The sequence below is a fragment of the Alosa alosa genome, chromosome 4 (genome assembly GCF_017589495.1).
Source record: "Alosa alosa isolate M-15738 ecotype Scorff River chromosome 4, AALO_Geno_1.1, whole genome shotgun sequence".
In the NCBI taxonomy this organism is placed as follows: Eukaryota; Metazoa; Chordata; class Actinopteri; order Clupeiformes; family Clupeidae; genus Alosa; species Alosa alosa.
Window position 1 is genome coordinate 22308080 of NC_063192.1, and position 10768 is coordinate 22318847.

Genomic DNA, 10768 nt, shown 5'->3' on the forward strand with positions numbered 1-10768 from the left:
TAAGTTAACCCTTACAGAAAACAACTGCACTACTTGAAGTGTCAAAACTGCAGTTTTCTGAGTTTCAAAATATTGCCGTTTGGGAGGAATTATTTGCCGTTCTTATGCAGGAAATGCAATATTTTAGACATGAAAAAACTGCATTGCCCTACATACTGTAGTAGGTAGCCTACTTTACTGCATGAAAATATTATTGTAGGCTACTGTATTGTACTTTGCATATAACCAAAGTTATTTTTTTTGTAAGGGGATGTAATATGCTTAAACTCTTTCATTTCAAATATACTATCTAGATCGAATAATGGTTATAGTGAAAACTTTTATTCACTATTCATAAAAAAAATGTCTTGATAGTTTTTCACTGATGAAATGGACTGTTTTCCATAGTAGGCCTTTGCTCTGCTGACTGTCACCAGATGAAACACGAACAAGAAATTCTATTAAATTAATACATATCCGAAGGATTAAATAACATCCATATTCTGAATGTTAATACACATAATTATTTCTGTTTGAGACCTTTAACATCAGTGTTCAGTCAAGAGAAATACTTAAACAGAAGCATGAGTATAATGTTGGCTTCAACAACAGTAGTAAATGCAGAAAAATCTGATTCAATATTCAGAATTCTCATGAACAGTTAACATTGTAGACTATCCTTGGGTGCGTTTCCCAAAACCATACATTTAGTTTCTAACCTGTTAGCAACTTAGTTGGTTGGCAATGAGAAATTGCATTGCAACCAACAAAGTTGCCAACTTAGTTAGCAACTATGGTTTTGGGAAACTTGCCCCTGACTGAGCTTCTTTAGAAGGTCATCACAGCCAGACCATCTGTCTCTATGATGCTCTTGGACATATTACCTATTTGCCATTCTTTTGCTGCTCTAATTTCAGCCTGGCTAGTTGATGTTGATGCAATGGTCGCTTGTCTCTTGTTGCAAAAATGAATGGCAGGATATTACTCCTGTGTTGCCTATGTGATATCCTCCCTCTTCCCATTCCCCATTCCCCCAACAAAACTACCACCACCCTCAAATGAGCACATTTTGAAATACAGAAACTCCTTTAGATGAGACATCCCTTTGGATGAGACTCACAGTGGTCATCAAAGATCCCATAGAGCTTATCATAAAGAGTAAAGAGAATCCCCGGTGTCCTGGCTAAATTCCCAAACTGACCCATTCAATCTGGCTCTGCTTCTATATTTTTGATATGTTGCTGAGTGGATCATAAACGGCCCCAGCAATGAAGAAAAGTGATTGATAATGACTGACTGACTATTATTGTGTTACATGCTTCAAATGTAAAGCACTTTGAGCTGCATTCTGTGTATGAAAGGTGCTATACAAATAAAGCTTATTATTATTATTATTATTACTTGGGCCATTGGTAGAATACTCTAAAAGCAACATGATGTTGATATTTTATGAAGCCATGAATGAATCATCATGCCTATGATCCAAACATAGACTACATGATCAAATAGCCTAGTTAGGCCTACAGTACCTAAATTGTCTGGTATAAACCAAATCAACTCTCCACTATGTGTCTGCAGTTAATATGTATGCAATGTTAGAACATGTTGGCTTAACAAGTTACCAGTCCAGAACACACAGAAAATTGCAACAGAAAGTTGCCTTTATAATCAACTACTATTTGTTCCAACAGCATTTAATCAAAGAATTTATAAAATTGAAAAAAATATATTACAGAAGAAGTAAAATCAAATACTGTTACTGTAGTAACTGTACCACATTATACCAAGCTTCAAAGAGCTCCCCATGTCTGTGACAGGCAGACGTGACACCGCTAAATTCTCAGCTTGTTTATACCCCACACTGAACGCGTAAAAAAGGCCCATCACTCTGGGGTGTGGTAACCTACTCTCTGGGATTTATGCACCAAGGTAACTGAAGTATCCCATTTGTGTCTTGAAATTATGTTTGAAATAAATGTCTTAGAACAAAAACTTTGGGTAGGCCTATAGACTTGTATTTTATGGTTAGGCTAGTGAAAATGAGTTGATGAGTAGGCTAATTGAGTTTGTTATCAATAAACATAACAGCTAATGTCATGTTGAGCAGGAGATAGGCTACCATAAATCCTCAAATTATGCCCGGGATTGATTCTATTTATAGCCGGACAAATAAAGGCAGGTTCCCATATTTACCTATACCATACCAACAATTGCTATCAGTCCACCAGCACTAGAAGACATTGCTTCGATTTAAGTCAATGAAATAACACCTCTTCTTAATATTTTATTATATTGTTGGTTGGATTAATGAAGTCGTTTTCCTACCATGGATCTCCAACACACGTTCTCAAGCTCATTGTCTTGCCGCCCCTTTCGAGCTAATTGCCAGAGGCTGAAGCCTACTACATTTAAACACAATTGTTGCGTGACTCAAGGCATTCCAGCCTATGAATTTAATAAAAAGTAGCCTACTAAATCATGCATAATTAAACAATAACTCAATTTAGGCTACTTGGCTACGCAAAAAGGTTTCTATTACAGCACAACCCCTATTCAATGAATGGCTGCCTTGTCTTGCAATAAACAGCGGTGGAAATCCCAACACTTTTTCAACTGCATGAAACAGTACAGTAACAGTGAACCATCAAATATCTCCCAGAGTTCAGTGCCCATCAGTCCCAACATTTAGCAATATAATCAAACAGTCCAAAAGTAAATTAGATCCCAAACCAAACCGAAAATGTTATGCTTTTGATAGCCTACCAGTATGGCGCTCCAAACTTAAACGATCTCTAATGATGGTTGTTAGTAGACAAACTGGCTTCAGATATCCAACAGAGTGAATATGAGATTGTGCAGTCTTACAGTACTGTAGATGGCTGTGGTTAGTGATGTGATGCTGTTAATGGGGAGTTTTACATAGTTAGCACAAACCCTATAGGCTATTATTTATTTAGCGTACCTATAAGGCTTTTTTTCCTTATCAAAAGTGAGTGGGACGACGGCCATCTGCACTGCGGGGGACATATCCCCCACGTCCCCCGTGCCTCCTGCGCCCCTGGACACACACACACACACACACACATACACGTAAACCTACACATACATGTGTACTTATGAAGAAACTATGTGTGTGTGTGTGTTAGTGAGTGAGTACTGGTTTACAGCCATGGCACTCAGAAAGCAGATGAGGACTGGGATGATGGGAGGCAGCATCAGTGTACACACCAGTGCAACAGGTATGAAGTGTCAGTTTTAGTGAAAATGATACCTTAAGCGAAAGTTCCAGTTCCAGGCGAAGACTCGTAGTTCACATCATCCATTCATTCATTACTACTAACCAATAGGCAGCTCATGCTTATCTTACTGTAGAACTGTTGTCTCATTCACCTGTCACCTTTTAACCGTGACTCATTAATTAACCTGTTCCTCCTGCATTTTCCTTGTAGAATGTAATTGAATTATTGTAATCTGAACTGAACTTAATTGGTCTTAGGTGTCATCATGCACTTATAATATTCCCAAACCAGATGAGACTTAATGGAGACCGATTGATCAATTAATTGTTGTAACTAGTGTCACACCACACCAAAACTCTCTTATTTTATCTCAAAATGTCAAATCTGTAAACATGATGCAGCACATTTTTTGGATGAACAGAATATGAATGTCATTAGTTCACCCTAATATCTTATCATTTACCATTTATCGCTCCTGCCAGAAGAAAACACTGTGGGCAGTTTTGATCTTCAATTTAAAGCATCCGACTTGTCAGAGCCCCCTGAGTACCTAACCTCACCGTCCTCCGATGTCTGTCCTGAGAGCTCACACATAATCTGTGAGTACCAACCCAACAGGATGCAGTATATGGACATTATGGTACACTATTATGGTACAACACATTATACTTACTGGTATAGGGACATACTGGTGCATCTCAAAAATTTGAATATCAAGGAAATGTTTTTTTTCCCCCCCATAATTTATTCCAAAAAGTGAAACGTTCATTACACAAAAGTAAAACATTTCAAGCCTTCTTTGCTTTATTTTTGATTATTTTGATGATTACAGTTTACAGCTCATGGAATAATATAGAAATATTGATCTGAGATGAGCTCTAATTAGCTCCAGTCCTAAGTCCAAACACTGGCAATGATTTCCTGAGCCTTTAATCTCTCAGTCTGGGCAGTGCAATGGACTTTTCCACAATATTCTAAATAATAATAATTTAAAAAAATATATTTTTTGAGATGCAACTCCATATAATGACTATATACAGTGGTGTAGTCTACATGTTTCACAGGACTACTCAATACACCCACTACAGCTAACTAGACTACATCACAGTATACTCACTACATCTAATTAGACTACACTACTGATTATATACTGTGTACATACATATATATACAGTATATATATATGTACAAAGTATATAATCAGTAGTGTAGTCTAATTAGATGTAGTGAGTATACTGTGATGTAGTATAATATAATGTATGTATGTACTGTATGTATGTATGTGTGTGTGTGTGTGTATTGTTAGAGGGCGCTAACTCGGTGAACACAAGTATGGTTGCATTGGCGGAGGTGGAGAGGCGTCTGCTGGTTAGAGCTCATCACTTTAGCCTTGAAGGACACTGGAGCCCTAGAGACTGTGCTCCACGCTGGAGGGTAAACTCCAGTGTTGTGTATGTGTGTGTGTGTGTGTGTGTGTGTGTACAGTATGTGTGTGTGTGTGTGTGTGTGTAATCCTGTAGGAATAAATGTGGTATGCACAGCCATCTACTGTATGCATATGGTAGACTACGCAACAGCAATCTATGCACCTGTGCGCCACACCATTGTTCCAAGTCTATATTAAGTGTGTGCTTTTAAACAGTGTGTGTGCCCAGTAAAGCATTGTGCTTCATTTAGCATGATTATGCAGCTCCTCTAATGCTAACGTTTTGACCAGTTTACCCATTTGCTCTTGCCCAGCCAAGACTCTCCTCTACCCTTGCTACCCTCATAATTTCTGTTTTTGAAAGAGGTTTTATGTACATGGTCGTGAAGTCTTGTCTTAACGAATTAGCTAATCCTTGTTAGCTGTGTTGCCAAGCAACAGTGACAAGTAAGGATGCACCAATATGGAATTTTAGGGCCGATAATGATAACCGATATTTATCTGTTTGCTGTGACCGGTTCCATTACCATGACCGACATTACGCTTTTACCACTAATGATGGACATAACTCATAATATTCCTCAATGGTACAGTAAACAAAATAGATATAGCCTAGGCCTATGTGTGGCTCCTTTAATTAAGTGAACGTGACGTCAGTGAGCAGTGGCGCAAAAAGTGGGTATGCGCTATATGCGGCGCAAAGCAATGGTAAAAATAAATAAATAATATATTTGGTATTTTCTACATGTAGCTACTGTTGTGCATTTCTAAATCATTTAAACATTTTTTCAATGTTTAAATGATTTAGAGTTACTTTTTAGAGGACTAACAGGCTAGAGTAGGCGCCCTATCTCATAAGATTCCGTCATAGAATTTTGACATAGAAGAGGGAGGGGGCGCCGTGAGGCTGAGCGAGCAGGTAGGCCTACGAGTAGTCAGTTGCCGTCTATGGAAAAAGATGGATACAGCAAAAAAAAGCTGTCGGCGGCTAAAAATAGAAAAAGAAAGAGGGAAAAGGAGATGGCATATCACAGGATGCGACAGCAGTTAAATAAGTGGATGGTGAAAGGCAACAGGTAGGATTTAATATAGGCTACAGTGTGGTGAAGAGTCGGGAAATTATGGTAGTCCATGTGGTATGCACACTGGATACGGCCATATACCTGTAAGTGTGTGTGTGTGTGTGTGTAAAAAAAAGAAGGAAGGATTTACCTTGCTGGATAGTCTGAACAGGGATGCAGTGGATCAGTTCCACAGAACTAACGGCTTGGCTAGGAAGGGTTTCTGGGGGGCTGGGGAGGATGATGACATGTAGTCCCACTCCTGGTACCCTGGGGCTCCCCATAGCACAGTTGAGATCGCTACTCCTGTGTGTGTGTGTGTGTGTGTGCGTGCGTGCTTGAACCTTTCAGTGTCTGATGCGAGGGTCCCTTAGGTCCCTTAGGGTTTAGGATGTACAAGAGGGTTGACCCGACTGGGAGGCTCTCTCTATCTGAATCAAATTCCCTAATCTGGGAATCTGGGGTTTGGCGCTAACAAGGGTGGACTGACTGAGAGGCTCTCTATCTGCGTTCCTATTCCCTAATTTCTCTATTCCCTGTGCTATTCCGTATCCTCGCTTGTATAAAGTGTAAATGGGCCTTAAAAGGACCCTAAACTTTGTTTCACAGCAAATACATCTGCTAACAGAGTCTGGTTGCATTTTCTGTCTGCTGTGGTGCATCAGACTTTCCTTTCCCACAATACACAGCTGAGATCACTACTCCTGTATGTATCAGTGCATTGTGCAGTGTGTTTTGCCCAGAAGAGGTTCAGGTGGTTTTATGTCAGACAAAGGGCTTTAGATAGTCTGTCAGTACATCAGTCATTCCAGGTATTTCAATAATGAGAGAATGAGGCATGGTCACTCCGGAATCCCCAGCATTCCAGTGGAACCTCCACCAGTGTGTGTATTTGCATGATTATGTGTGTTATCAAAAATTGGCTGAATTGGTGGTTGTTATTATGCAGTAACTCCCTGTGTATAAGATGCATTGTATATCAACTGCATGTATGTAAATAAAAAACACACCCTTGTATTTATCACAGTTTATTAAACATTACTTAATTAAAAAAAGAGACATTTCAAACGGTAACTGGCATCAAGCATTCCATTCCTTTTTTGTGGAGTAACTGTTTCATGTGAAACTAAATGCCACACAGCTGTGGTACTGTACTACACACATAAAAGAAAACATCTGAAAACAATTATGAAGAAAATAAATGCATGCCCATTTATAGCCTGCCCCCTTGTGTGTTATTAACCTTATACTGGCTACAATTTGCATAATTAATGTAGAAACCTTTGTTCTGTTCTCTAGTTCAAATATTAATCATATAAATCATATAAATGGCCTCTTCTATAGGAATTGAGTTTGGATGAGAAAGTCTGAGTTTACAGTATATTGTTACAATTCTGACATGACATAGTTGTGTCGTCCCAATGGAATCCCCTCCAGTGAAGGGTACTTGTGTTATCCTTTAGTGTCTGTGTCTGTTTGAGTGTCTGTGTGTGTGTGTGTGTGTTTGTATCTCTGTATGTGTGTGTTTGTGTCTGTGTGTGTGTGTGTGTGTACATACATCTGTATGTGTGTGTGTGTCTTCACATGTAAAAGACTGAATCTACCTGCCTTCTCTCTACCTCACACCTCTCTGTAGGTTGCCATTGTGATTCCCTTCAGAAACCGACATGAACATCTTCCCATCCTCCTTAACCACCTGGTCCCCATGCTGCAGAGCCAGAGGCTGCAGTTCGGCCTCTACGTTGTTGAACAGGTTAAACACATCACCATAGGGACCATCATCATTAGGCCACATCATTTGCCACACCATGCCACATCATCATAATTACCATCATGACCTTCACTGCACTTTATCATTACTACCGCTTACATTTACATCAATACTACATTTACATTTATTCATTTAGCAGATGCTTTTTATCCAAAGCGACTTATATATGTCAATTATATTACAAAACCATTGTCCCAGGAGCAACTTGGGGTTATGTGCCTTGCTCAAGGGCACAGCGGTGGAAGTTGGGTTATTGAACCCACAACTTTCCAGGCTACTCATCCTCATCCTCATCATCATTATCATCCTCATCAGCAGCCGGTGTCTGCCCTTGCTGTGACATGACCTTGAAATGACCTTACTCGTACTTGTCTCTACCTACAACACAACAGTTAGTCATCATCATTGTGTCATCAGTATCATCACTACACTGTGAAGCTAGACAAGTATTATTATATGTGAGTGTAGCATAAAGAATTTACATTTACATGTATTAATTTCGCAGACGTTTTTATCCAAAGTGACTTACTTATGTTCAGTTTGCCAATTCGAAAATGTGGCCTCTCCCACCATCAAAGTTGCCCATCCTTGATCTAGTATGGATGGCAACACTATGCGGTGGTCATGTCACGTTCCACTATGCGGTAGATCTAGTATTCCCAAACCTTTTCACAATTGACCAGTTTTCTTTCCTGTCCATAGGCTTCTATACGAGGAGTTTTTTGGGGGAGTGAGTGGTCTAACAGTGGATCAGTTCTACAGACCTAACGGCTTTGCTAACGGTTTCTGGGGCTGGGGGGGCGAGGATGATGACATGTGGAACAGGTAACATTCGTATTGTTTGTGTGTGAAAGCTGCGAGTAATGTAGACATGTATGTACAGTATTGTTGTGTTTTTTGACCACTCTGGTGCCTACGGGGCTCCCATAGCATAGTTGAGATCGCTACTCCTGTGTGTGTGTGTGTGTGTGTGTGTGTGTGTGTGTGTGTGTGTGTGTGTGTGTGTGTGTGTGCACGCGTGCTTGAAACATAGGGCTGTGAGGCTCTCTATCTGAATCAAATTCTCTAATCTGGGGTTTGGGGCTAACAAGGGTAGACTGACTGAGAGTGAGCCTGACTGAGGTGGACTGACTCTATCTGCGTCCCTATTCCTTATGCTCGTACTTGCATAATTGTGGTTCGCTCATAAAAAGAATTCAGAACTTCATTTGCACTGCTCGTGTGTGTGTGCATCCATACTGTAGTGTATGTGTGTATGTCCTTATATGGACATGTGTTTTATGCGGAACCGCTAGATTTTAGAATGTATGCGTCTTTATTGCAATTATATACAATATTTTTGATAAACTCTGATGTCCGTCTCCATATTATGTTGCAGCATTTGAGCCGGCCGTAACAAGCTGCAACTTCTGTCATGTAGATGCTGTGTTGCCCTTGAGTATGTTGGGAAATGTGTGATGCAGTGTCTTGAAGTACATGTATAATTTATGCTTTGTGTCATGTACGTTGAGTAATACTGCAAGTTATGTGATGCTGGAGTGATGTGATGCTGGTGGCTGGAGCCCAAAAATGCAGTGGAATGCAGCCAGGTGCACCACCAAGAGTTGAAAACATCTGGGGCTTAGCCCCAAACTTTGCGGCTGTCCAGCGGTATTACTCCCAGGAACATTTTGTAAATACTGTTAAGTAAATGCACAATTTATGTGTACTTTCAGTCAGAGAATAGGGCCTACACTATGTCTAAAACAAATGAACAGTAGCTACAGTTTGTGCTTTTTTGCATGTGTGAATATTGGTATGATATCTCATCTTTCTTGAATCTCATCTTTATTTGCAGGGTACACAATGCTGGTTACTCAGTGAGCCGTCCTCAAGGGGATGTTGGTCATTACACGTCCATCCCTCACCATCACCATGGGGAGGTGCAGTTTCTCGGCAGGTAACCACAGGTTACACCACACCTGAGGGTTGCCTCAGGTCGCTGTTGTGCTGCCAAGGCTGTTCCTTTGGTCCGGTCGATCTAACAACAACTAGGGTCTATTTTTAAATGATAACTAGTATAAACTGTCATTGGGGATGTTAACAACATTAATCAGAGTAGTTATGAGTAAGACTGGAATATGCAATTGCAACGAAATAGCATAAAGTGATATAGCCTTTAGACATATAGCCTTGTGGGACAATTTGTCACGCCAAAGTAAATCGCTTAAAATATTATTACACTTCAGTAATGCTGTGGAGAGGGTCTCTGCAGACAAATAACTTTATGTGTAACGGAAGGCTATAAAAAAGGACTGTTTGTGCACCAACCTTTTCCTCTGATTCGTAGCTATGCAGTATATACACTCTACATAATGAAGTACAGTGTAACAACCTATGTAACAATATGCAATATCACATACAGTACTTACTATTATTACATATTATCCTTTTTCCACAGATACTCTCTACTCAGGAAATCTAAGGAGATGCAGGTGGTGGATGGCCTAAACAACTTGCACTACTCCCCTCTAGTGGTGCGAAGGCCTCTGTACACTAACATTACAGTACAGTGAATCTCAGCTGGGACTTTGGGAACTCTGACTGATGCACTGTAATCTGCTGTTACCCTACTGGCCTGGACTCAGAGGCACAGAGACCAAGCAAATTATGTTATATATTATATTAGATATGCCTCCAGGTTGCAGACCCAGGGATCCCCGAACCTCACTCTGAGAACCACTTGTATACAATAGGTTCAAAACTACACTGAACAAAATAAATCGCTGGATTTACTTGATTTTATTGTGTACATCGGTTGCACATGAAGTATATCGTATATATACTTTTTATGAATGAAATATCTAGAATTAGTCCAGCATTTCTCTTTCTGTTTACAAAATTGATTCATGCTGTGATAACCCAATTTGATCAAGTAATTCCAATTAAATTGATTAGGCTTAGGCCTAAATGAAATATTCATGGAATTTCAACATGATTGTGTTATACAGGTGGCATGTGTTGAGAGCAGGCATTCAGATATTGCAACAGCAATGTTAAAGAAAGATAACTTTGATATGTAAGACTTCAAGATGAAATCTTAGAATGAAACATGAATATGTTGTGCCATAGTATTTCAAAAGCGTTTATTGAGGTTGAAACGAGTGCTATAAAACCACTGATACTTTGTGCATGCTCAATACCTTCTTCTTCTGGTCTCTAAGCATGACCCTCTTTAAGAAAACTAATGTTAAAACTTTTGGCAATACTGTTAGCTGTGTGATTATCTCAGTGTTCTTGCAAAGACTCATGG

At 39.7% G+C, this 10768-nt stretch overlaps 1 protein-coding gene across 1 annotated transcript; it reads left to right on the plus strand.

Annotated features, from left to right (window-relative positions):
• Nucleotides 1–4550: 4550 nt before the first annotated feature.
• On the plus strand, nt 4551–10684 carry LOC125293027 (beta-1,4-galactosyltransferase 5-like). The gene is made up of 6 exons (XM_048240642.1): nt 4551–4652; nt 7342–7458; nt 7894–7934; nt 8179–8301; nt 9314–9415; nt 9917–10684. The coding sequence occupies exons 1-6, from the start codon at nt 4551–4553 to the stop codon at nt 10029–10031; spliced, it is 600 nt and encodes a 199-aa protein (XP_048096599.1). The 3' UTR covers nt 10032–10684.
• The last annotated feature ends 84 nt before the right edge of the window (nt 10685–10768 follow it).

Coding starts and splice junctions, on each gene's coding strand:
- LOC125293027 (XM_048240642.1), top strand. CDS start 4,551: ATGGTTGCATTGGCGGAGGTGGAGAGGCGTCTGCTGGTTAGAGCTCAT. Junction 4,653..7,341: donor ACTGTGCTCCACGCTGGAGG/GTAAACTCCAGT, acceptor ACCTCTCTGTAG/GTTGCCATTGTGATTCCCTT. Junction 7,935..8,178: donor CTAGACAAGTATTATTATAT/GTGAGTGTAGCA, acceptor TCCTGTCCATAG/GCTTCTATACGAGGAGTTTT.